General features: G+C 50.7%; 1 protein-coding gene and 2 non-coding genes across 3 annotated transcripts; 2 read left to right on the top strand and 1 right to left on the bottom strand.

Annotated features, from left to right (window-relative positions):
* Positions 1-1,460: 1,460 nt before the first annotated feature.
* On the bottom strand, positions 1,461-1,610 carry LOC114227753 (U12 minor spliceosomal RNA). The gene has a single exon (XR_003613823.1). It is a non-coding gene; the product is annotated as a U12 minor spliceosomal RNA (small nuclear RNA).
* On the top strand, positions 1,576-21,525 carry POLDIP3 (DNA polymerase delta interacting protein 3). The gene is made up of 10 exons (XM_054719598.1): positions 1,576-1,666; positions 1,815-2,048; positions 10,815-11,205; positions 11,892-11,978; positions 13,436-13,531; positions 14,573-14,752; positions 15,304-15,381; positions 15,873-16,002; positions 18,388-18,454; positions 19,410-21,525. The coding sequence occupies exons 2-10, from the start codon at positions 1,990-1,992 to the stop codon at positions 19,585-19,587; spliced, it is 1,266 nt and encodes a 421-aa protein (XP_054575573.1). The 5' UTR covers positions 1,576-1,666; positions 1,815-1,989; the 3' UTR covers positions 19,588-21,525.
* On the top strand, positions 6,392-6,497 carry LOC114227757 (U6 spliceosomal RNA). Its single transcript, XR_003613826.1, has one exon. It is a non-coding gene; the product is annotated as a U6 spliceosomal RNA (small nuclear RNA).

The raw sequence follows: 21,525 nt of genomic DNA, 5'->3' as shown, positions 1-21,525 counted from the left end.
CAGCCTCTCCGCTCTAGGAATGTCGCTGGAGATGGGAGACGTCCCACCTCCACGTGACTGGACCTCTGTCCTCTGGACCAGCGGCTGCCAGCCGGTGCTCCGGGGACCACTGGTGGCCCACGAGGTCCAAAAGGTTGGCGACCGCTGCTCTGGACAACCAAACAGGACTCCACAAAGCTCAGAAATGCCCCTGGGGGAGGCCACCCCGCTGAGAATCCCAAAATTAGTTGATCTCGGTTAATGATCCTACTGTGCTGGCTTTTAACAATCATTGAAGTGACTTTTATACCTTTCACTTAAGGCACCACAGGGCTTTAATTCCTGCACCCTCTGGCTGCTTCCTGCTTCTGCACCTGCCGCCCGGTCCAGCTGGCCCAGGCTGGGGCGGAACCTGGACCTCCCTTCTGCACCCCCGGGAGGGAGGGGATAGTGGCCGCTGTTCGCAGCTGAGAAAAGGAAGGCCAGCCAGCACCCAATCACAGCCGCCCAGGTGGGACCTGGATTCCGCTCTGTCTGGTGCCCAACCCCAGACCCTCTGGATTTCTTTACCAGCTCTTGCCCAGTTTTTCCATGGAGCTTCTGGTGACAGATTTTTAATGATTATTTTTTTATTTCAGAGAGGAAGTGAGAGAGAGATGGAATCATCAATGATGAGAGAGAATCATTGATCAGCTGCCTCCTGCATGCCCCACTCTGGGCATCGAGCTCGAAACCCCCGCGCATGTGCCTGATGGAGAATTGAACCGTGACCTCCAGGTTCATAGGTCCCTCGACACTCAACCACTGAGCCACGCCCATGGGCCTGATACCAGATTGTAGTGTGATGTTCTGTCGAGCGCACATAACTCATTAACCAAAGTCACAATTAGTTTTTATTTAAAGTGGACTTTGTCATACTTTAAAAATACATTTCTATTGAGTTCAGAGAGGAAGGGAGAGGGAAAGAGAGATAGAAACATCAATGATGATTGAGATCATTGATTGGCTGCCTCCTGCACGCCCCCTACTGGGGATGGAGCCCACAATCCAGGCATGTGCCCTTGACTGGAATTGAACCTGGGGCCTTTCAGTCCGCAGACGGACACTCTATCCTCTGAGCCAAACCGGCTAGGGCCAACGTCACAATTTAAAAAAATAAATAAATAAAAAGAGTACATAACTCCACTGGCAATGTTGGACTAAGAAAATAGTAAACAGCTCATAAAGCATTAAACTGTTTGCAGGGCCAAGGGTGGCCCCTGGGGCTGAGCCAGGCGGTCCTCTAAGCCACAAAAGGAGCGCCGACTGTGTGTAGCCGGAAGGCGCACTTACCTAAAAGCGACAGTAGCTATTGGGTGACGTTTCAAAGAACTGGCTGAGGCCCACGGACCCCACGGAAGAGGACAGGAACGTCAGGGAAGGACACCAGCTCCAACCCCCTTCTACCTTCCCAGCAGCCTGTTCTTTAAGCGCGAGGGGGACGGGCAGATCGCAGCACCCAGGCATCCCGCAAAGTAGGCGGGTCACCTTAGGGGCAACCTTTACCCGCTCAAAAATTCGTCTCACATTAGCAGTGAGGATCCGGGCGTCACCCCGAATCGTTATTTTCCTTACTCATAAGTTTAAGGCATAAAGGAGTACTTCCGTTTCTCGCTGCATGATGATTCCGAATCTCATTAGTGCTACGGTGAGTATAAAAGTTGACCGTTAAACTGAGATCCCCGTTTCTTTAAAGTTGATCTTCATACTCGTTAATATTTTATGTCGCTTTTCCTTTTATTTGTCCTGGAGGAGAATAGAGAAATGATAATGATCCCCCCCCACTTCGTATGCAGATATGCAGCTAGCGCCGCTAAGGCTCACGGGTCCCACCGCCTGTGTACTTCCGGTTCTTGCCTACTTTGAACTGTCGCGAGAATTCGTCGAGGAAAAGCCGGAAACAGCTCCTCCGTAGCGGCTGAAGGGGCGGGCTCGAGGAGTGAGGGGATCCAAGCTGCTCCGTGGTGTAAGATGGCGGACATCTCCCTGGACGAGCTCATCCGGAAACGGGGAGCTGCGGCAAAGGGGAGGTAAGTGGCCTTTTCTCCCTTTGGGGTTTAGGGCCCGTGGCTTAGCGCAGCTCGGGGTGAAGGAGGGAGCGGCCCGGGGCGACGGAGGGCCTCCTGCGCCCGCCCCCTGCCGTAGCCGCGCCGCTCATTGGCCCGGCCGCCGCCGCCACAGGCCCGGCCGCCCACTGGCTAGAGGCACCGTTGTTTCGGCGAGCCGGGGCGCCAGGGGAGGCTGGCGTGGCCGCTGGCGGCGGCGGGGCCGGGGTACGCGGCTGGTGGGAGCGGCCGAGGGGTGCCCTCAGGGGGGCGGGGCTGCCCTCCGGGTCCCGAGAGCTTCCCCGGCGCCGCCCCCTCCCCGAGAAGACGGGCGTTCGGGCCCCGCTCCGGCGCTCTCAGCTCGGCCTTCGCGTTAGACGACCGGACTGCAGCGGGGCAGCGACTGGCTCGGACTCTGCGGGGACCTCACTCCACCTCCTGCGCCGACCGCCCTCTGCGAGCCGCTCGGTTCGCCCCGCCTCCGCGGTGCGGCGTGCTGGGCACTCCCAGCGCTTTCGAGTACACTTTGCCTCGTTGGCTTTCCCCGGCCCCGTCGGCCGGCCGGCAAGTTGTCCCCATTTTACAGATGCGGACTCGAGGCTGGCAGAGGTAGAGTGCCGTGTCCGAGGCCGCGGCGAGCGGCGAGCGGGGCTGTGCGCTTCCATTGCTGCCCGAGGGGCCTCGGCGTGGGAGGAAAACGGGGCGGGGGCGGGGGCTTGGCCGTTTCCCGACGGCTGCAGCTCCCCGCTCTCAGAGGTGGCTGGGGCTGAGCGGTGCCCCACACTTTCTCAGGACCCTCCAGTGCTGGCGTCACCTGCAGCCGCAGGGGCGCCCGGGGTGGAGGAGGGGACTGGGCCCGTGGTTTTCCCGCACACGGTACAGTCGTTGAACTGTTTGCGAACAGCCAGGCTGTGAAGAGGTTACCTGCCGTTGTTTTCTTTAGTACCTCCCGGTGCTTGAAGCTAGGAAATAGATTCTTTCCCTTGCTGTCGAAAATGAGTCCCACCAAAAAAATAAAAAGAAATACAGGGAGTCCCACCACCCCCGCCCGGCTTCTGGCCCATGACCCGCCCTCGCTATGAATTTCCTCAGTTCCTCGGGAGCATTCCTCTCCTGGTCTTTTCCTCTAGTAGCTGGTGTAGCACTGGCGCTGGGTCCTCTGCCCCTTGGAAACGCGGCCTGGATTCCCAGCTTTGCTGGGTGGCTGCTGAATGAGCCCCTCCTCAGTGCTGAGGGCAGGGGCTCTGCTGCGGGTCTGGACTGTTTGGCTGTGGACGTGTGCGGAGTCTCGCGTTGGGTAGTGGGTGGGGCTGCAGGGAAGCGGGTGGTGAATCCGGGGGGAGCACAGGGACTGTGTGTGCCTGCAGCCCCACTGTGGGGTGCTGTGCCTCCCTGGCCGGGATGACTTCTGAGCTGGGCCTTTCCTCATTTGTAATGATGGTTGCTGGTAGATCATGGAGAGGTATGACTATAAGAATGTAAAAGTGTGTATTTTACACTTGATCTTAGCCAAAAGGCCGAGAAGCAATAAGAGTGTGTATTTTAAAGTTTGTGCCAGGTAGTACGTGTTCAGCAAGTGGTGGCAATGATCATGGCCTGAAAGGAGGAGAAGCCAGGCCCCCTCCCCTGGGAACATGCTAGGCATGCACTGGGGCCCAGAGTCCGAATGCACAGTTCAGTCCCAGCTTCTCCCACCTGCCATTAATCGTATGCAAGTTACTTAACCATTTCCTTATCGGTAAAGTGTGGGCAGTCCTGACTTCATTAGGCTGTTGCCGGCACGAAGAGAATTAATATCCAAAGTACTTCCGAAGTGTCCGATGAGTGCTGTGCTCCGAGACATCAGCAGTTCCCAGCATGAGAGTATTGCTCTGCTGTGATGTCAGACTGGATTGGGGGGAAAATGCAGGCAGAGTGTGAAAGGAACTGGACTGCATGCTGTGTTTGAGTTAAATCTGCTGGAAACTCCATTTTTATTTGTTTATTGAATTAAAATCCACCATTTAACGGGAAACTCAGTAATAAAATACAAAAACATGGATAAATCTTAAACACATTATGCCAAGTGAAAGAGGCCAAACAGCTACATGTTGTGTGATTCTACTCACATGATGCTCTGGAGGCCCTAAAACAACAGGGACAGAAAAGCGTAGTTGCCAGGGACTTGAAGGGGAAAGGGGAGATTGACTACACCTGGGCGCCAGGGAACTTTTGGGGTTATTAAAACTTTTATATTTTGATTGTGGCAAAGTATATATCTAAAAAGGGTGAATTTTACCACATGTAAATTATATCTCAAAACCTCATTTATCAACAACAAAGCAGAGCATGCTACCCACATCGAGAATATTTCATGCAAAGACAGCCTTCATACCTTTCCTCCACTTCAGTGGAGAGATGGTTGCAGAGGCTGTGAACGTATTATATTGGGCATTAAGTCTCCGCCAGGGCCATGTCATATGCAGTCATGTGAATGTTCAAAACCCCATGTTCATAATCTGTCCCCAAATTAATGGGTCTCAGTTCCACTGTTCCCATCTGCTTCTTGGGCTCTTGTGCTTGAATTGGGTGCTTGTGTCTTCACTGCCATGGGTGGGCTTTGTCTTGTGGTACCGGTTGATACTCAGCAGAATGCGCCTGTAGAACACCTGGGATTCTCTCCTGAAGTTTGGAACTTAAGAGGGGAAAGGCTTTCTTAAAAATGAGATCGTTCTTCAAACACAGCACCTTCCCCAGAGCTCCGGTCATCCTTTTCTGCTGCGGCTGTTACGCAAGATGAAGGTCAGCCCAAGCAGCTGCAATCCCTGGGTGGCTGACAGCCTGACAGACCGGCCTCCGCCCTTATTTACTTATTTTTTTAATGTTTTTATTTATTTCAGAGAGAGAGAGAGGGAGAGGGAGAGAAACATCGATGAGAGAGAATCATTTATCAGCTGCCTCCTGCACACACACACACACACACACACACCCCCACTGGGGATTGAGCCCACAACTTGGGCATGTGTCCTTGGTCAGAATGGAACCTGGGACCCTTCAGTCCGCAGGTGGACTCTCTATCCACTGAGCCAAACCCGCTAGGGCGTCCATTTTTATTTTACTTGCACAGCCAACAAAGAGAAAAGCTAGACCAGGGAGTCCTGTCAAGAAATGTAAAAGTTCTGAACAGTAAATATAGTCTATTCTACATGTTTGCTAGGAGATTCCTTCCTGGGAACTTTGGTTTGACATTGCATGGATGTCCCAGGAACTTGTATCTTAACACTTTACGAAGAACCTGTGATTATCTCAGAAAATGCCTTTCCTCTGGATGGGAATAGCAGAAGACCGCCTGTGGGAGTGTGACTGACCTCTTCCCCACAGGGCGGGGGGTGTGCTTGGACTTAACAACAGCCTTTCCGTCTCATGTTCATTGCACCTTGACAGTGTCACTGTCATTATTAATACCTGGACCCCCATTCGCTATCATCATTACCTGGACTCCAGTGAGGTTTTCTTGATTAAGTGGAAATTACAGAAAGGGAGGGGCGGGTTTTGGGTGCTCCCTCATCCAGGCCGTGGTGAGGCGCTGTGTTTCCCCGCGCCTAGCACATCTCTGGAGACTCGAGTCTCCTCAGGACAGCACTGGGCACCAGCTGGTCATTTCTTCCTTCGGATGTGAGAGCGTCGCTGGTTGAGTTTGTCAAGACAACAGCTGGTTTGATGAGTTTACTCCTCGGGATAGCGGTCTGTCCGCTGTGTCCATGTGTTAGATGAAGCTGGCAGGCACCTTAGTGGGAAAGCTGGGCCTTGAGTGTTGGAGCTGAGCAGCCCTGGGCCACATGCCCGGACTGAGGGAGGGGTCCTGGGAACCAGGGAGGGTGGGAGGTGGAGAGCTTTTCAGTTCAGGCCGGGCCCTGGTCTGGGTCCTCCTGCTTGTTTCTCTGTTGAAAGGATAAAGGAAATGTATGCCTCAAACAGAGGAAAATTAATTACTACATAACTCAGAGGGAAAGAATTAGTATTTAAAATGAGACATCTGGCCCTGACCGGTTTGGCTCAGTGGATAGAGTGTCAGCCTGAGGACTGAAGGGTCCCAGGTTCGATTCTGGTCAAGGGCATGTACCTTGGTTGCGGGCACATCCCCGGTAGGGGGTGTGTAGGAGGCAGTTGATCGATGTTTCTCTCTCATCGATGTTTCTGACTCTATCCCTCTCCCTTCCTCTCTGTAAAAAATCAATAAAATAGATTTTTAAAAAATATAAAAAAATGAGACATCTGCACAGGACTCTCTCGGAGGGTAAGAGGTTAGTGTGTTATTTTTCTTTATGTCTCTAAAGTACCTAAATTCAGTGCTCGCTTCAGCAACACATATACTAAACTTGGAATGATGCAGAGAAGATTAGCATGGCCCTGCGCAAGGATGACACACAAATTTGTGAAGTGTTCCATATTTTAAAAAAATAATAAAGGACCTAATTCACAATTGACCCAGGGTAATGGAACGAAACTGTGTTTTCTCCCTACAAAGATAACCTCAACACACATGTACTCTAACCCAGAGATCCCCATGAATTAAAATCTACTTTATAATAATCCATGCCCCATCATTGGCTTGAATCCTTGGGTCTGGACTTATGTCAGAGCCAGCTGCCACTCTGCCCTCCACAGATAGAGCCGAGAGAGCGAGGCCTTCCTAGCCCCATACAAACCCTTTTTGGGGCATCACGTGTCCCGGCTCCAGTCGGGGTCTGGGAGAAAGAGCTTAGACTCCAGTGGGGCATTTGCCCTCTTAATCCACAGCACTCGTCCCAAGACCCGGAGAACGCCTGGCGAGCGGCTGAAGCAGTGCAGCGGGGCACGGTGTGGGGTGTGACAGGGTGGGGCAGTTGAGAGACTTGCTTGAAATGTCCCTCTCCCCTCTGCAGACATTTACTGAGGCCGGAACCTCCGATAGCCTGCATTTGGAGGTGAGGCTGCAAGTTGGGGCCCGACCAGGGGCTCCACTGAGGGAGGTTGGGCCTTGTTAGGGAACCCTCAACAGTTCTCGGGGCGGGAGGCACCATAATTGACTCTGTTTTAGAGACCTGCTTCTAGCAGGAATGTTTATTTGGAAAATTCCTGATGACTAATGCCTGCTTTATAACCACTACTGCTACCTGCTGGGGTGAATAGCTGTCTTCTCCTGCAGGAAGAGGAGCAGTGATTATAAAAAGCCTGCACATTGAACCCCCTAAAGCTGCTCATGACAGGAGTTTAAAAAAAAAATTGGAGGAGCCCGGGAACTGAAGCATGGAATTGAGGGAGAGTAGCTTGCTTACCCCAACTACGTCTCCTCCCTCCCCCGAACGCACCTCGCGCTGTTCCAGTAGGTAAACACTGGAGCACAGCCTGGTATTCTCGGTGGTCCTTCTGCCTGACAAGCGGTGTGGTGTGTGGGTCCCCAGTGTGCGGACATCCTCGGTGTGTGCACTCACCCTGCAGTCGCTGAGAGAGCACTTTCCCCCTCGACATGACTGAAGTCCTGAGATTTTCCTTAGCCTGGCGACAGTACTCACCCTTCCTTAGCTCTTCAAATTCTGGCCTTTATTTTTGACCCATGCTTCATTTATTAGGACTTTAACTAGGTATAGTGAAGTTCAAATCCAGCCTTCACCATTATAGCTCTGTGATTCGGGATTCTCAGAGTCCAGAGTGCTAACCATTACACTATGGAATGATTTGGGATTCTCCGTTTTCTCCTCTATAAAATGTGGATAATAACCTCATTCTCAGAGTTGTGAGGGTTAAAGGAGGTGTGTCAAAGTCTCTGGACCTTTAGTAAGTGCTCAGGACTGTTAGTTAGATCTTCTTCTTTATAAAATCTTTCCTGCACCCTGCTGGCCAGTGCCCCTGTGTGACCATGGCAGACATTGTTTATCATCCATATACTCGTGTGAATTCTCAGTAGAGTACTTAAGAGCCATTACTGATCATCAGAGAGGGAAATGGTTGAGGAATATGAACAAATTAATGTTATAGAGGCCTACTCTCCATTGCCCCCCTAAGTAGGCTTACTAATCTGTCCTTTTCTCCATTCTCTGTTCAGGTATATGAAATTTGTTTTCAAGAATCTCATTCTTTCTGTAGCCACTGATCTGATTACTATTACTGTAGATCAAGCATGTCAAACTCCCAGCCCGGGGCCACATGCCTCGTTTATTTGGCCCGTGTTAGCCTTTGAGTTTGACATGTTTGCTATAGATGCTTTCCTTTTCTAGAACTTCATAGAAACGGAGTCTTTCAGTATGAACTCTTAGTGTCTGGCTTCTTTTACTCAGCAGTGTTTTTGAACTTCATCTGTGTTACTTGGTGTATCAATAGTTCATTCCTTTTTACCGCTGAGTAATATTTCGTAAGGATATATCATAATATATCCTGATGATTGGCATTTGGTGTGTTTTCAGATTTTGGTGATTGTGAATAAAAGCTACTCTAAAAAAAAAAGAAGAAGCTCATTGTTCCTTTAGTTATTCAAAATAATCACTTTCAGTTGGTTATTTTTTGCCCCCTATTTTATGGGCATTGTTTACTTTGTTGAAAGTGTAATTGATGGCATGGTGGCTAGATTTGCCCAATTTCATGGTATTGTAAAATCACAAGGAGCACCACATGATAAGAGCATCTTACCTCCTTTAGTTATATATATCAGGAACTTTGGTAATGAGGGTGTCCTGGTGATGGGAGGAGGTGGGATTTGGAGAAGGCAGACGAAGAAAGGAAATCTTCAGGACAGGCTGGCGTTTGGATTAGGATGTGTCTGACCCCCACTAGTGGACGTGCTCAGATGCAGCCTGGTTCTATTTGTAATGCCCCTACTTGGGCAGGCAAGAGCCTTGTGGGTCCCATTTGTAGCGTCAAGCCCTGGGTTACTCTGTGTGCTCTGGCTGCATGGGTAGGAACTGGGAGGAGCAGTTGGTAGCTAGGATCCCAGCAGGGTGTTGGACTGGTCGGTGGGGGCTGGACAGAGGGCTGCCTTGCCGAGGCAGTCTTTAGGAGAAGCACTTTCAGGGGCAGCCATCACTTCTCTCTCTCCTCCCTTGGGGCTTGGAGTAGGAAGGAGGGGAGCTTGGGGCCCGTTATAATGGAAAGATTGTGGGCTCTGGAGTCAGGTGGACCTGGTGTCCAGTCCCAGCCATGCTACTAGCGCTATGATTTAGTTCTTACTGAGGAGATGAGGTGATGGCAACTAACAGCGATTGTGAGCCTGGAAGGTTAATGATTGATAGGAGCCCTGTAGGGGCCTTGACACTTCCCTGGATCTCAGGATCAAAAAGCTGTCTGAGCCTTTGTCATTCCCCTGGTGCCGGGAGACACTGGTCAGGAGCTGCAGAGTGTGCCCCTGTGAAGCTCTCAGTCCATCCCAGGAGATGCAGGCTTGTAGACAAATCATTGTGATGCAGCAGGGTAAGTGCCTTAATGGAAGCTTTGTCCCGCGGGGGAAGTGAAAGAATGGGAGGCGGAAGCTTACTGTGCCTGCTGCCTGAACTGCAAGAGCAAAGAAGCCCCATCTGGCTGTAGTGGACATTTCCCTGGTCTGCCTGCCGTGCCCTTTGACTCCTTCTCTTTCCAGACACCTGGGCCTCTTGGCCTGCCCACCACCCTGCAGGTATCCACTTGCTTGTGGTGTCCCCACAAATTGTGGACTTCCCTAGAACAGGAGTCTGGTGATTATTTGGGTATCTGTGTGCCTCCACCCCCAAGTCAGAGCCTCAGGAGACCTGTTCCTTGCCCTGCCCTTTTGGTCACTTGATTGCTGGGCCCTGGGCCCTGGGCCTCTGGCTTCGGGGAGGGCGGGGGGAGGTTCAGTGCCTGATGAATGAAGGATTCATCTGGAGTGCTTTCCACTAACTTCGGTTTTATCTATCTGGACCTTACGTATTGATCAAATTATTTTTTCCCTATTTTATGAGTAGGCCCTCAGTAGCAGCTCCTGGTGTGAACTGATAGTCTGTTACTTTTCTGTGATGGGCATCATCAACAGATGTAGGGAGTTGAAATCATTAAAAAATAAAACCAGCCCTAACTGGTTTGGCTCAGTGGATAGAGCGTCGGACTCAAGGGTCCCAGGTTCGATTCCAGTCCAAGGGCATGTACCTTGGTTGCAGGCACATACCCAGTAGGGAGTGTGCAGGAGGCAGCTGATTGATGTTTCTAACTCTCTATCCCTCTCCCTTCCTCTCTGTAAAAAAATTAATAAAAAATATATATTTTTTTAAATAAAACCAGTGGGGACTAAAAATCTATATAATAATAAAAGCATAACATGCTAATTAGAATGGACAGCCAAACAACCTTCCAGGCGCTGGGCCACCTTGTACGAATTCCATGCAGTGGGTCTCTAGTATATATATAATACTTTCCTTCCACCTTTGAAGTCCTTCTAGCTGGGCTAATCAAATTAACAGAGACAGATTAACAGAAGAAAATAAATTTTAATACATGCACATGAGGAATTCACATAAGCATGAAAATTTTTTAATTTTTTAAAATATGTATTTTTTTAATAGATTTCACAGAGGAAGATAGAGGGAGAGAGAGATAGAAACATCAACGATGAGAGAGAATCACTGATTAGCTGCCTCCTGCACACCCCACGCTGAGGATCAAGCCCGCAACCGGGGCATGTGCCCTGACGGGATGGAACCGAAACCTCCTGGTTCATAGGTTGATGCTCAACTACTGAGCCATGCCGGCTGGGCTTAATATTACAAATATTACAATTTTTATTTGCAGGCTCAGTGTCAGACCAGGAGTTGGAGGTGTCCGATCTTACGTTGGGATCCAGCAGAGCTTCCTCAGCCAGCCAGCACGCACAGCCACCTTCCAGCAGAAATTTGATGCCCGGCAGAAGATTGGCCTCTCGGATGCCCGGCTCAAGCTGGGAGTCAAGGATGCCCGAGAAAAGCTTTTGCAAAAAGATGCTCGTTTCCGGATCAAAGGGAAAGTGCAGGATGCCAGAGAGATGTTGAACTCCCGGAAGCAGCAGAGCATGGCTCCCCAGAGGCCCCACCAGGTAGCTGATGCCCGGGAGAAGCTCAGCTTGAAGCGGAGTACCCCTGCTTCCTTCATGAGTCCCCCCATCGGGACGGTGACTCCAGCGCTGAAGCTCACTAAAACCATCCAGGTAGGTATGGCTCTTGTCATAAATCCCAGGAAGCCAGTAACAACTACAGATTCTGGCAGGGAGCAGGGGTCAGGAATGTTTGGGGAGCATAACATTCCTGGGTTTGTGTAGTAACCATATGAGGAAGGCAAGGCATTGCCCAGTTTTATATAAAAGCGGGGAGGTCCAGTGAAATGAAGTGCCTTTCCCAGGTGAGCTAGCGGTGGAGGGAAGAGACAGGAAGGGACAAAACACTTATGGAGCATGTGCTACCTGGCAGGCACTTACCATATATGACCTCCCCCACTCACTGTATTGCTCACTGCAACCCCGGGGTTAATACCTCAGTTTTATCCAAGAACCTCAGTCTCGGAGATGTGAATTATGCCCCGAGTTACACGGCTCCTCATACAGTGCCCTGGCCACCGGCACAGCCACCGCCCCAAAGGGAATGGAAGCAAGATCATTCATCTTCACAACTGGTAACAGGAATGGCGGCAGCAGGGCCGGTTCATTGAGCCCTGCACATGCCTTGCCAGGTGATCTCGGACGGCAAGGCTTCCTGTCACTCTCCTATTTTGGACTGAGGCACTCTGTAGGGCCTTTTACCAAAGACCAAACTGAGCGCCCCTCATATTTCAAGTTCAGTGACCATAGAGAGTGATGTGGGCCCTGTGTGATGAATTGTGACCAGCGGGTGTTTCTAGGTTCCACAGCAGAAGGCCATGACACCACCTCATGCCCATCCTGCTGGAATGAGGATTAACGTCGTCAACAATCACCAGGCCAGACAGGTAGAGTGTGTGTGTGTGTGTGTGTGTGTGTGTGTGTGTACACACATGTGTTTTCATTGGACCTGCTGGGTGGATTAACTGATGCTACTTCAAGGTTCACAATTTGAAGAATTGGGAGGAATTACATTTGACTGTATTTTATGAGTTTTAAGAAGAAATTTTATAACTGAGGAGAGAGGCATAAGAGGCAGAAGCAAATTGGAAAAATATATATTTTTTAAATTAACGTGCTTAATACAGAAAATTTACAAACTAGAGAAAGATTAAGAGAAGAAGAAGTTTCTTATGCTCATGTTCTCCTAAGCCAGTGGTCGGCAAACTCCTTAGTCAACAGAGTCAAATATCAACAGTACAACGATTGAAATTTTCTTTTGAGAGCCAAATTTTTTAAACTTAAAACTTCTTTTAACGCCACTTCTTCAAAATAGACTCACCCAGACCGTGGTATTTTGTGGAAGAGCCACACTCAAGGGGCCAAAGAGCCGCATGTGGCTCACGAGCCTCGGTTTGCAGACCACTGTCCTAAGCTAACCATTGTTGAAATTCTGCCCTGTTCCTTCCTGTTTTTTAAATGGCATTATTATTTAATTATTGCATAGTTATAGTTGTGGTTATATTCTTGAGAGCTTGTTTGGAGGTTCTAGCAGGGGAGCGCAGCTACTCGTATACCCTTGACCGAAGACGGTCCTCTCCTCTGGGGGGAAGGTCGTCCTCTTCGACCGAGCGCGCAGCTTCGGGAGGGACGCACATGGATCGGTGAGGGAGGAGGGGACACCCGCCTAGCCAGCCAGATCAGCCGAATCAACCCTGGTGATCAATGGGGTGACAGATGTCGCAGCCAGATCGCCCTCACATCCTGTGGTTATATTCTTAATCCAATTTTGTATCATTCTTTTTTCACTTTATAACTCAAGCATTTTTCTGTATTTACATTTATTGTAAACAACATTTTTAACCCTTTATATGCCATAAGCGTCTATAGACGCAAGCGGGATGGTTTCCATTTTGGAGGCGTGGCAATTAATTGGTTTATAACCACATAAACCATTGAGCTGACATTCCAGTTGATTTAAACCATTTTACTGTACTTTTCACTGTTAGAAACTCTCTGAACATCTTTGTGGACAGCGTTCTTTCTAGGGTTTGGGTTTGTTTCCAGAGGCCAGATTGCCAGGGCGGGGCTTTCCAAGCCAAAGGATATAAGCAGCCATTTTGGGGACTCTTCCTAGGCATTGTCCACTTGTAGGAAGGATGTACCTGGAAGCTGCAGCACTTTATCTGCCCCTGTGGGCGGGGAGCCACCTGTCAGGACTGGAGCCTCACTCAGCTCCTCAGGCACCCCACACGCCGCTTCTCCCTCCACCTCCATTGCTCCAGCAGCCCTCTCCCTGCTGTCCTCGCTCCAAATGCTGTTGGCAGCCTGTATGCCACGTTAGCTTATATTGATTTATTTTCAGAATTTATATGACCTGGATGAAGATGATGACATTGCAACTCCCATTCCTAGTAAACAGACGAAATTGACCGCCTCCAGCAGCTTTCTCCACCACATGGTAGGGTGTTTTGTGTTTTGCCGACACTCGCTGTGTGAGTCTGATTAGTTGGATGGTAGAGGTGGTGGAGAATTGGCCTTTCGACTCAGAGATATTTCTTCATTTGGGTCTTAAGATTTCCAGAACTGGAACTAGTCCAACCCCTCATTTTATCAATACTGAGGCCCGAGTGTCTAGTGACTTGTTCGAGGTCCCACAGGTCGTGAGGTGCAGAGCTACAGCTCCCCATTGATTCAGGTTTGAGACGCTTCGTGAGAAACATGGTGACCCCGCAGGAGGAATCCATGTCCTTTCATTTGCAGCAGGCATTCTACGTGTTCCCCTTTCTCCCGTTCTTAAATCTGGATTCCCTTGGTTAGTGGGTTAGCAAAACAATCTGAACCTTACCCACCAGTGCAGTCTTGCAAGAAAAGCTTGCTAAACTAGGATACTGGTCAGATCCATGCAGCACAGGAAAGAAAGCAACATCGGGAACATCACGGAGGTCTGCGTGTTCCCTGACATTCTGGGAGCTGCTAGGGCCAGGCCTGTGTCTGGTGCCGGAACAGGGACCAGAAAACCGGGAGTCTGGGCCTTCTGAGGAGTGGGTTCTTAGGCCCAGCCAGCCTGGAGCTGATCAGTCCATTGTGATGGAAGCATATGTGGAAATGTACTTGATCCCAAGCCTTTGACCTTCTGACCAGCCCCAAATTGGATTTTTATAAGTCTAAAGCATGTCAAACTCGTGGCCAGCAGGCCGCATGCCTCGTTCAGGTAAAGGAGGTCTAAACGGTATGAGTGAGCCTGTGGATCCTGGTCAGGGCTGCGTGTCAGCTTCTCGCCAAGGGCTGCTCACCCTGGAAAGTGGCTCCTGTGAGCGCGTGTGCAGGCTGTGTGTTTCTTCCCCTTCTGCACCTTCCCTGGGATGTCACCGGCAGCCTTTGGCTTCAGGCCACTCATGGAATTGGGAAGCGGTGGGGGCCTCAGGGGTGGCGGTTGTCAGTCCCTAACGGGGCATTCAAGTCACTGGCCTCTCAGGTTCCTGTCTGCCTCTTCGTTTAGGCCGGGCTGAGCAGTTCCAAGCTTTCCATGTCCAAGGCCCCCCCTCTCACCAAAGTGGTTCAGAATGATGCATACACAGCTCCTGCTCTCCCCTCCTCGGTTCGGACAAAAGCCTTGACCAACATGTCCCGGACACTAGTGAACAAGGAGGATTCCCCCAGAGAGCTGCCGCCTGCAGAGGTGAGGTGAAGGTGAAGGTGAAGGTGAAGGTGAGGAAGTGGAAGTGGAAGTGACCACACCAGTTGAGAGTCAGCCTGTGCTGGGTGGGCAGTGGGCAGTGTGCTGTATGTACCCTGTTGCGTCCTCACAGCGCCTCTCTGAGGTAGGCGTTGCCACCCCCATTTTACAAATGAGCAAACCGAGACCCAGCGGCCCCTGAGCGCAAAGAGCTCGCAGGCGAGTGGGGGAAACCGCCTGTGTCTGGTGATACAACAGTTGTGCTCAGAGAGCTGCTGGGGCGCTGAGGAGAGCGCAGCTGAGTCCACTGGGCACAGCTGGGAAGGCTGAGCTGGGTGGGTCTTGAAATAGTGGCATTCCAGGCAGAGGCACAGACGCCTGAGAGGGCTCTGCTTAATGGAAGCAAGAGGCTCCATCCCTTAGCATGGGGAGCGGGCATGATGGGCGCTGAGGTCTCCGATAGGAGGTGGGCCTCCAGGTCACTTGCCTAGAGTGAGTTCTGCTGTTGAGCACAGCTGTTCTCTGCCTTCTGGTAACACTCTTGTCTGTGGCAGCCTGTCCTCAGCCCTTTGGAAGGGACCAAGATGACTGTGAATAACCTACACCCTAGGGTCACCGAGGAGGACATTGTTGTAAGTATTGTGCCCTGCCAGAATTTCCCATCTCCAACCACTTCTGTGTCAGTGGAATAGTCACTCTACGTAGAGCTCCAGAATTTATTTCTAACAGATTCCTGTGCGACATACTAGCCACTGTCATTATTTGATAAGCCTACACATTCATTCTCCTGCCAGAGTTCTCAGGGAAATTCCATAACTATGATCCCCATTGAGGAAGGAAGTGGGCACCAAGGCAGGAGGACTTTGGGCATGACTTGTTGAATGTCACACGACCCATAACTGTAAGCTCAGGCCCATTTCTCATTTCTGCACAGCTTGTCCCCTCTTCTGGTCCATGCTGAGGCCGGTGGATATCCCAAGAACACCACCTAGAATGGAGCTTCCCTGAAATCGTGGGCATATTCCGCCATAGTGCAGTCAACCCAGAGCCCTCACAGTGTGTGAATGGCAGGCAGGATGGTGGCCTGAACTTGTCCGCTAACCCTATCCCCTCTGCTTTGCAGGAGCTTTTCTGTGTATGTGGAGCCCTGAAGCGGGCTCGGCTGGTCCATCCGGGGGTAGCAGAGGTGGTTTTTGTGAAGAAGGATGATGCCATCACCGCATATAAGAAATATAACAACCGGTGTCTGGACGGTAAGTCGGGAGAAAGCAGCTACTTCCCCTTCCCATCCTCACTGCTTACTGCCGGGCAGCAGGCCTTCAGAGCAAGCCTCCCTCTGCAGCGGGTGGGAGGGCACCCTGGTGCGGTCACCCGCTGGGGCCTTCTGTGCACCAAGAGCAGGCAGGGAGGTGCAGTCTCTGGGTGGTGCTGAGCTGGCAGGGAAACACCTGCTCCGTGGCTGGTCCTCTTGAGGAGTCTCGGCAGTGCTGTGTGGGCCGTAGCCTCCCCCTGCTAGCTGTTGGTCTGCTCAGTGCTAGGACACAGCCTCCTTAATGGCCTGGAGCCTCGTCTAACTATTGGCACCCGGTGAGCTCTGCTTCTAGTGAGTAAACCACTGATTTCACTGAGTGCCGATTCCCCGCTATTCATCTCGGGGCGGCCTAGAGAGGAACGCTGTCCGCCGCGGTCCTCCTGTCCGCCCATTTGTGCTTTCGGGGTGTGGAGTCCTTACTGTGGAGCGAGGCCCTGTGCTTGCAGTGGAGGGGCAGAGACTAAGAGAGCACGGTCACCGGGAGTTCGGTTTGCATTTCCCTAGTAACTAATCATGGTGAGCATCTTGTCATGTGCTTTTTGGCCATTTGTGTATCCTCCTTAGAGAAACGTGTATTCGGAATCTTTGCTCACTTTTTGAATTGTCTTATTGAGTTGTAAGAGTTCTTTATATATTCTTTTTTTAAGAGTTTATTTTATTATTTATCTTTTTTAAAATTTTAATATATATGTTCTTTTTTATCCTCACCCGAGGGTATTTTCCATTGATTTTTAGAGAGAATGGAAGAGAGAGGGAAAGGAAGAGAAATATCGATTGGTTGCCTCTTTTTTTATATATATATATTTTATTGGTTTTTTACAGAGAGGAAGGGAGAGGGATAGAGAATTAGAAACATCGATGATAGAGAAACATCGATCAGCTGCCTCCTGCACACACCCCACTGGGGATGTGCCCGCAACCAAGGTATTTGCCCTTGACCAGAATCGAACCTGGGACCCTTCAGTCCGCAGGCCGACGCTCTATCCACTGAGCCAAACGGGCCAGGGCTCTTTATGTATTCTTGATATAGGTCTCTTAGATAAATGGTTTGTCAATAATTTCTCCCAATATTTAGTTTGTCTTTTCACTCCTTTTTTAACATATGCATTTAGAGCGATATATTTCCCTCTCAGCACTGCATTAGCCACATCTCATAAGTTTTGATATGTTGTGTTTTTATTTTCATTCATCTCAAAGTATTTTCTAAGTTACCTAGTGTTTTTCTTTTTTGACCCATTGGTTATTTAGGGTTGTTTTGTTTAATTTCCATATATTTGTGAGTTTTCCACATTTTCCCCTGGGTGTGTGGGACAATAAGTGTTTAGCTCTGTTGGGTCCAGTAGATTTATGTTGTGCAAGTCTTGTTTCTTTGTTCACCTTCTGCCTGTTGTTCTGTCCATACTGGACGTGCGGACTGAAACCTTCAACTATTGTTTGTTTACTTCTCCTTTCACTTCTGTCAGCGTTTGCTTCATGTGTTTGAGCCTTTTGTTAGTTTCACAAATGTTTATCAGTGTCCTAATTGTTTTCTTCCTAGTGGAGTGACCCTTTTATCAGTTACAAAACATCCCTCTTTGTCTCTAGTAACATTTTTCGTTTTAACGTCTATTTTAGCTGATATTCATGTAGCCACTTCACGTTTCTTAGGGTTGCTGTTTGGGTGATAAATATCTCCTTTTGCTTTCAACCTTTTTGTATCTTTGAATCTAATCTCCAGTAGATAGAATATATCAGAATCTATTTCAGATTAATACTAACTTCATTCCACTGAGAGAGAGAAACGTCACTTCTCTATGACTCCATCCCCTCTTTTTGTGCTGTTGTGTTTTTAATGTTTACATCAAAAAAAATTTTTTTTATCTTATTCTTTTTTGTTATTCTCCCTGTCACATTTTATGTACACTGGGAGTGTAGTACTCAGTACAATTCATCCTTCATAGACAAAGTGGAAGCCTGTACATATACTTTTGAATCCTCTTTGCACTTAATTTCATAGCATAACATTTTCCTTTACTAATTGCTTCACAAGCCAGGTTGGATGGCTTCTCACCGAGTCCTGGTTCTCCGCTCCCCTCTCCTCCGGTGTGAAGCAAGGTCTGTTGCCAGTTTGCTTCTCGGTGCTGTTATTGCCGAGGTTTCATGGACCTCACACACTGGGGTTTTCTTAGTCCCTGGGTTTTGCTTCCGAACCTAGCAGCTCCATCCCCAGTGTGGAGCGAGAGCTGCCAGTGGTGGGTGTTTGAGCCCCGTGATGAAGGTGGCAGCCTTGTCCTTTGGTGTGAAGGGCTGTGGTCTCGTGGCAGAGCCTTCTCTCTTGGTTTTGCAGGGCAGCCAATGAAGTGCAACCTTCACATGAATGGGAACGTCATCACCTCCGACCAGCCCATCCTGCTGTAAGTCCCAAAGGCAGCCCTGCTGGGGCGGGAGGAGCTTTCTCCACACTCACTCTGCCTGATGGCCTCTATCCTGACGGGGACAGGGCCTGCACACAGCTCCATCCCACTTCCTGTGCTCTTCTGGCGGACAGGGAGGCAGGCAGGCAGGCAGGGTGCTTAGCTTTGTCTCGCCTTTTCCACAGGGGATCGGCCTCACGGGCTGGCATTAAACCTGTTCCCAGCCTATAATCTAGAAACGCTTGAGAAGAAAGTGGAGAGCGGGCCAGATGTGTCCCTCTTTGCAAAACTGGGTGTGTTGTCCAAGGGGACAGGGAGCCCCACCTCCTGTGATTGACTCTGATGGAGACGGTGCTGGCTGCTGCCCTCGTTCTGTGTCGCACGTCTGGGCGTACGTGCCGGGCACAGGACTGTGGTGCCTCACGTGTAGACGGTCCTTTTATAGACAAGGAGGCAGGGACCTGGGGAGGATGTTAGATGCGCCAAGGCGGGCAGGGTAGTGCGGGCAGGCCTGGAGTAGACTGGAATTTAGAAAGACCAGAATGTGAACCCTGGATATTGAATTGTGTGATTTGGACAAGTTTCTTAAGCTTTCTTCCAGGACTAAGTGGTATTCCGAAAAGTGTGTGTCCTATGACCTAAGAAGTTTGAGAACCATTGGGCTAAACAGAGTTAAATTTATTTCTTTACTTCGAGAATTCTCAGAATACATAACATGCTGATATGTGTGTGACCACCCCTGAGGGATGTGTATTGTTTTCTGAACTAACACCCCAGCCGACAGCAGGCTGCGCCTCCTCAGCAAACAAGACAGGTGGTAGGTTTGCTGCAGGTGAAGTGAGATGCAGGCCACAGGGCACTACATTCGGGGCCTGGCTTGTAACAGATCAGTCAACGGTGGCCCCTCTGCGTCTATGGGAAACTGACAAGGATCTTGACTCTTCTCTGCTCACAGACGGCTGAGTGACAGCCCCTCGGTGAGAAAGGAGAGTGAGCTGCCTCGCAGGGCCAACTCTGCCGCCTCATCCAACCCTCCGGCCGAGGTGGACCCCGACACCATCCTGAAGGCGCTCTTCAAGTCCTCGGGGGCCTCTGTGACCACACAGCCCACAGAATTCAAAATCAAACTTTGAGCGGGGGAGCCGGGCAGCCAGAGCGGGGGCAGGAGGGTGGTTCTGTTTCCAAAGCAAAGCTTGTGACCAATGGGCCGTTGGACTGGAGGCCCCAGGCGGGGGTAAGAGCTCCTCACTGGACAGACCCGCCTTCCTGTGATGTGTCCTACCCTGTGCTCTGTACGTTAACATTTCCTGTAGTGTTTCTTCTCCCTCCATCTTCTCTCCAAGGTAGGTTGTGTTGTTCAGATTGTCTCTGCCCCTAACCTCAGCTCCAAACCAACTTCTTTCCCGGAAATGGTGTTCTGGATTCTCTGCGTGATTCCTTGTGGCTCCGTGGACTACAGGGCGGGGCTGTTTGAAGGATACTGCTTTTTCCAGGGGTGACGGGTTTCCTCCCCTTCTTATTTTTTAAAGTTTTCGAACAAAGTGGAGGATGGAAGTTCTGCCGTCCTAATGGGAGCCGGGTCAGCTCCAGAGCTGTGCCACTCACCGGCCTGGCCAGTGGAGGGGCCTGGGTGGGCATCAGGTCACAGGCTCTTGTCCTCTCCCCACAATTGTCTCCACACCAGGGTGGTCGGGAGGGCCCTGTTGGCAAGGGCAGGGTGAGGCTGCCGCTCTGCCAGGAAGTGTGCACACAGCTCTTGCCTGGCGGGCCCGTGCTGTTTCAGACAGCTCAGAGTTCGTCCTGAGGTCACGTGTCCCTTTTCCCATGGGTTAGGCCAAGTGCTCCCCCCCAGTTCTCTTGGCCTCTGGTTATTACTGCTGGGAGGGCTTGCTGGTCCCTCAAGTTTTCACTAGACCAGAGCTCATCACACCCTGGCTCTGGGGTTCATGCCAGCTCTCCCCTAGTTTGTGACACTGGGTTTGGAGGGTTATTAAAAGGGGAGATATTGGCTTGCTCCTGGCTCTTTCTGGCCTCAGATGTCTGCAGGACAATAGGGATTCTGGGAGCACATATGCAACCTTTGTAAGTGGCCCATGGTTCATGAGCAGAGGGATCTTTTCCTGCCTTGGCAATGGGGGGAGGGGAGTGTGGTCAGAAGGAAGTAGAGAGCAGAGCAGCCCTTCCAGGCCAGCACTCGGTTCCTCTCAGAATGGTTCTAGGGAGTTGGGGCAAAACTTGAGCACTCAGGGCAGCCCCTGAGTACCCCGTCAGCATTGCTCCAGAGTCACCATCAGTGCCCGCCAGTTTGCTGGGCTGTAAAGGGAGTCCAGGTGGCTGAGCTGAAGAGAGTTGGGGAGCAGGGTTCTGGGAGCTCCACAGGATCAGTAGCAAGTGCTGTGAAAGGCACAGGCCAAGAGAGTAAAGGGGCTGAGGCACAGTGAAGACAGACCTGGAAACGCGTCTCCTCAGAGTTAAACCTGGCAAGCAGGGAGGCCCCAGGGTTTGAGCCCAGCTCCGTCCTCCAGCTCCGAGGTTGCGCAGGCCGGGCACGGCCAAGGACTGTGCTGGTGGTGCTCCCTTTCTGGTTCTGTAAAGAATGCAGTTCTGTTCCCTTTTCCCCCCGTGAACGGGTGCAGATACAGTTCTCTCAGCAGCTGGAAGACATTCCTCCTGCACTTCCCGAAACTCGGCCCAAGGGAGCATCCGGTAGGCCACGCTCAGACTGCTCCGAGCGGAGGTGGTGGACGTCCTCCCCGCCTTCCAGTCCCAGGCCGGGCCGCTCTGCAGCAGAGTGTCGTTGAGCTAGCTGCAGCCACCTGGTCACCTGGGCCCGGTCTCTGGACAGCCATGTGGTACATGGTGGGGTGAAGCCCGTTTGTGTCCCCTAGTCTACAGGATGGCATCGTGGAAAACGGAAGAGAAGGTGGTGGGCCAATCCTCGTGTCCCTCTTAACTTCCCACTCCCCTACATTCCCCATCTGTGTCTCTTTAGTTCAAAAGAAGAGGAAGAGGCATTAAGGGATGGAGGAGACTGTTACTTAAACATTTCTGAATAAAGTTTGTTATTCCTA

This window comes from Eptesicus fuscus, chromosome 7 (genome assembly GCF_027574615.1).
Source record: "Eptesicus fuscus isolate TK198812 chromosome 7, DD_ASM_mEF_20220401, whole genome shotgun sequence".
Taxonomy (NCBI): Eukaryota; Metazoa; Chordata; class Mammalia; order Chiroptera; family Vespertilionidae; genus Eptesicus; species Eptesicus fuscus.
Note: the sequence above shows the minus strand (reverse complement) of the source record. Positions and strands in the feature narration are given on the sequence as shown.

Bases quoted from the DNA above. Each gene is read 5' to 3' on its own strand.
- POLDIP3 (XM_054719598.1), top strand. From the start codon at position 1,990: ATGGCGGACATCTCCCTGGACGAGCTCATCCGGAAACGGGGAGCTGCG. The intron at 11,206-11,891 runs GTAGGTATGGCT...GGGTGTTTCTAG, and splicing joins AGCTCACTAAAACCATCCAG to GTTCCACAGCAGAAGGCCAT. The intron at 16,003-18,387 runs GTAAGTCGGGAG...TTGGTTTTGCAG, and splicing joins TAACAACCGGTGTCTGGACG to GGCAGCCAATGAAGTGCAAC.